Raw genomic sequence first — 4,832 nt, forward strand, 5'->3', positions numbered from 1 at the left:
CCCCACTCCCAGCCCCGTCCCGGCGTCCGGCCACCACACGCCCGTGAGATGGGGCGTCGCACTGAGAAGGGAGCAGCCTGCCCACAGCAGCTGCCTCGGGGGCGAAAGGCTCCCGGGAACTTCATTCCTGTCGGTGACCCCGGCTCCGGTCGCAGCCCTGAGGCACATTGAGCGTCTGTTCCCCAGGAATGGTGAGCGTTAGAGCTGGGAAGTGCCTTTCCCACAACTTCTTAAAGACACAGATATGCATTTAGAAATCACCCATCAACAGGACACTAACAGGGAAGGTGAGCACAGAGGCAGGGACAGTGCTCAGCTGAGGGAAAGCCACCAGGAATCACGTGGGAGATTCCTCCCCTTTGAAGGAATTAGCACGGGCGGCAAACTGCTCACTTCACGGGCGGCAAACCGCTCACTGCTCTGGCAGCAAATCACCCACTTCACGGGCAGCAAACTGCTCACTTCACAGGCGGCAAACCACTCACTGCTCGGGCAGCAAACTGCTCACTTCACGGGCAGCAAACCGCTCACTGCTCGGGCAGCAAATCACCCACTTCATGGGCAGCAAATTGCTAACTGCTCAGGCAGCAAACTGCCCACTTCACGGGCAATAAACTGCTCACTGCTCAGCTCCGTCTGCAGTGAGCCAGTGCCACAGAAATCTCCAGAACAGGGTGCCCGAGAGCGTGCAGGGCCAGGGGCTACCCCAGGGGCCTCCTGGCACCTCCACACCAGGCGGCCCTAGGAGCACTCAGAGCCCTGGAGATGAAGGCATCTTTCCTCCAAGGGCCAGAGGGTGAGAACAGGTCACCACAGGTGGTGAGAACAGCGGAACATGGGGACCCGGATCCCTCTCTCTCCTGCGAAGGCGAAGGGTGCATTCACGGCTGAAGACAGGACACCATTGGCAGGGCGTGGCCTGAGGTCTGACTGATGCCCGGGCATCGGCAGCCCCACTTCCCACACCTGCTCAGAGACTGAGGCACCTGGCCCCTTACTCTCATCAAAGCCCCCATATTCACAAATAATAACAGGGTAATATGCTGATTAGACTGAACGTCCTTCCGGGCATCATTCCAGACATCCTTCCGGATGAAGCCGTGGCCGGAGCAAAGCAGCCCAGGTCCCGGGCACCTGCCGGCGGTGGCCAGAGCGAAGCCCGAGTCCCGGGTGCCAGAGGGAAACCGGTGCCGGCAGCCGGGGGAAGGAAGGCCTACCCTTGCATGAGTTTTTGTGCAGCGGGCCTCTAGTATTTACAAAGAGAGAGAGTGCAGAACTTCCCGTCTGGGAGCAGACACAGCAGAGTCAGCATTTAGAGGCCCCACAGAGGACAGTGCTACCCCTCACGCAGGGGCAGGGTCATGTGTGGCACAGAAGCCAGCCGGGGCCTCTGCCCAAGTCCAAGCATGGCAGGATGAGCAGCCAGCCGCTCCTCCCAGCGGCCCAGGAGCCCTGCAGCTGGGGGCGGGCCTTGAGCGTGGCCGTGGCGGCGAGCGAGGGGCCTACCTTCACCCTGAGGGTCTGGTCCGACACGCTGCTCATCATGGCGCTGATGGACCGGAACAGCTGTAGGAGGGACTCCATGAAGTCGGCCTCGCCCTTGTTCTCGTAGAGCCTGCAAAGGAACACGCTCTGTGGGGCCGCGGCGCCTCACCCCCAGGCGCCTGCGTCTCCGGCCACCAAAGTGCTATTCGGGCGGCCGTTAGAGTGTGAGTGACCTTGGGACATCCCCGAGCCAGGAGGCGCTGGGAAATGAGACTGCGCTGCACCACCGGCCACGGAGACACCTGCGCCTCCAAGAAGCTGGTTTTCAACCCCACTATGTACTGTTTTCCTCACTGTCACATGACCCCGTGTGTAAACCTGAAAAACACAAACATCTGGAAGGGGGGGGAAGGAGGTAAATAGAGAGAAAGGGTGAGAGGAAGGAAGGGTGGAGAACTTCAGCTTTAATTCTACCCCACAGAAGTGACAGCATTAATATTCGGGTGTATTTCCTGCCAGTGGTTTTACTTTATTTTTTAAATATTTTTATGGATTTTAGGAAAAGGAAGGGAGAGAGAGAGAAACATCAATGATGAGAGAGAATCATTGATCGGCTGCCTCCTGCACGCCCCTTACTGGGGATCCAGCCTGAAACCCCAGCATGTGCCCTTGACTAGAATTGAACCCGGTACCCTTCAGGCCTCAGGCCGATGCTCTAGCCGTTGAACCACACCAGCTAGGGCCTGCCAGTGGTTTTAAACTTATAATATTACATAATTGAGTCACAGAGACACCTAATTGCCTAAATTTAACATAACCTTATAACCACTTGAAAATGATACCATAACAGTAAAGTTGAAATCACTTTATTTTAAAGAAATGATACCAGACAAATTCATTCATCACAGAATTGGTGTGGATAGGAAAACTTGCAAGTGGTGGTGGCGCATAGTCAGGAAATGGATAGATAATGAGTAAGTTACGCATGGGTCTCATGTATGCAAATATAGGGTGCTAACTGTAAGTTTCATCTATAAATTACTTATTAGCCGTTACTTCAAGTTGCTGTGTCATGAAGAAGCAATGCATTTGCATTTTAAAGTATTGCAACTCAGATGCTTTATTAACAGAGATGAGACTCCTGCCTAATTAAAAGCACCTCTTACCTGAAGACTCGTGTACAAGGCAAAACTTTGTAAACTGATAATTAATTACCCTGGAGGTATTTATCTTATATTTAAATGAGTCCCTCTGCAAAGGAAGAAACTGTCTAAAATGGGGAACTGTGACCTCGTCTGTCTCTAAAGGGTTTCCAAGCAGGCGTTGGTTTCCATGGCGCACCGAGCAATTAAAATCACGGAGTCATGCCAGGCCGGCGAGCTCAGTGGTTGAGCATCGACCTATGAACCAGGAGGTCATGGTTCAATTCCAGGTCAGGGCGCAGGCCAGGGTTGCGGGCTCCATCCCCAGTGCAGGGCGTGCAGGAGGCAGCCGATCAATGATCCTCTCTCATCACTGATGTTTCTATCTCTCCCTCCCTCTTCCTTCCTCTCTGAAATCAATAAAAATATATAATATTTTTTAAAAAAATCACGGAGTCATGCACGTCTGCTTGCAGGTGACAGGGAAAGGTGCTTGGGGGCTGATAGAAACGCTGGTGAGTCGGTCTGCACCCCTCAGGTTACCTGCCAGTTCCTGCGACTTTATGGGTCAGGAGACTAAAAGCAAAAGTGAAAACGTCTGTACATCGGAGTAGAGTTTTTGTCAGTCTCCAGAGATAAGGAATAGAGTGCTGGAAGCGCAGGGGAGACGGCCCCAGAGGACACAGCCGGCTCTTCGCTGAAAACCTGGGAGGATGAGGGGCCACTACTGTAGACCGAGGCTCGGCGAGGCCACCCGCAGGCGAGACTCCACACTGCCTGTCCAGCAAGGGCTCGGCCCGCTGCTCTGCCTGGAGGGGAAGGGGGGGCCGCTCTGAAAGGAGGCGGCGTCACCTGGTGCCTTTACACGCGGACGTACACTGTCCTGCATTCAAACAAAAATGACTACGCACAGACCCACGGCCACTCAAGGAGGGAAGAAAGCCAGTGGCAACATCCACAGTGATCAAGATACTGTAGTCAGGCAACCAGAAAGTCAAGTCAATATAATGAGTGTACTTTAAAATAAAGAGCAAAGGGTAAACACACGGGAAGATGGAAACATAGAAAATAGAGAGAGGGAGAGAAGAGAAGCTTAGGTGGGAAATTGTAGGAGAGAAAAAATAATCAAACTTGTAAACCTAAGACATGTAATATCTAAAATGATGGGAACCGAGAGAGGGCAGAAGAACATGCGGGGGAAGAAGACAGCTGCCCGCCGAGACCTCATAGGAATGGAAATGTCCTCCACACACAAGGACGAAGTACAGGACCTGCCGGAAGCAGCTTCCTGGGATGAGAGGGAGGTCTCCGCTCTCACCTCTCAGTCTCACCAGACAAAGCCAAAGGTCCCCTGTTGACCCGCCTGGAGGTGGAAGGAGGGAGGGGGAGCCAGAGGCGGTCGGGGCATAAGTCGATGAATAAACCCATCCTCATTCCTCGCTCCACGTAATGTCTAAGGATTCATTCACAAGGAATGACGAGATCTTTGTCTACAACCTGCATCTTACTCTCGTTGCCCAGGAAATGACACAACATGACAAATCTGGGGCAACTTATCCCTGACCAGTAACTAATTATGCACAGAGCTAACACCAGGGGACAGGTCAAAACCCCACAGCACGGGAACCCCGGCGGGGAGCCCTCCAGGACCCCTTCAGGAGCGTGACCGGGGGCTGACCAGGAGGCGGCTGTTTGCCGGCTTTCCGGTTCATGGGATGCGCCCGCCCACGCAGACAACACAGACAAACAGAAACCCCACAAGTGCCCTGCTGTCAGCAATCTTTCTGTGGGTTCCCCGGGGAAGCAAGCGTCTCCTGGCCAGAGATTTAAAGCCGCTGTCCTCATTTCTACACAAAACGAGCTTTCTGAAAACAACAGCCAGGATGGACGTGCATCGCGAGGGAGGGGGAGAGTGGCATGAGCAGGGCAAGTTCAGTATCTTCATCGCCAAGGTGCTCCCTCCTGTTCTCTAGCAGAATAGTTACTGCCAGGTACCCGGAATTTTGCGAAGCTGCTGCGTTCCATGAAAATACAGCAGACCCTTCACGAAAGAAGGCAAGAAAGACCCCCGCGTTCCTGCCACGCACCCCGCTGCTTTCTCCCCAGGTAATCCCCGCGCTGCAGCCAGGCGATGGCGGGCCCTGTCACTGCTCTGCCATCCTAGCCCCAAGGCAAGGAAGGAAACGCGGAGAGGAAGAGAAAGGA

General features: G+C 54.0%; 1 protein-coding gene across 1 annotated transcript in view; it reads right to left on the minus strand.

Moving 5' to 3' along the window:
* DOCK1 (dedicator of cytokinesis 1) overlaps positions 1-4,832 on the minus strand; it is a gene marked incomplete at its 5' end in the record, with an annotated part of 274,984 nt that overhangs the window by 218,696 nt on the left and 51,456 nt on the right. Inside the window, one exon of the mRNA XM_015572582.1 lies at positions 1,507-1,615. Coding sequence (XP_015428068.1) covers positions 1,507-1,615 — 109 coding nt within the window. The remainder of the gene's footprint in view (positions 1-1,506; positions 1,616-4,832) is intronic.

This window comes from Myotis davidii, unplaced genomic scaffold (assembly GCF_000327345.1).
Source record: "Myotis davidii unplaced genomic scaffold, ASM32734v1 scaffold72, whole genome shotgun sequence".
Classification (NCBI taxonomy): Eukaryota; Metazoa; Chordata; class Mammalia; order Chiroptera; family Vespertilionidae; genus Myotis; species Myotis davidii.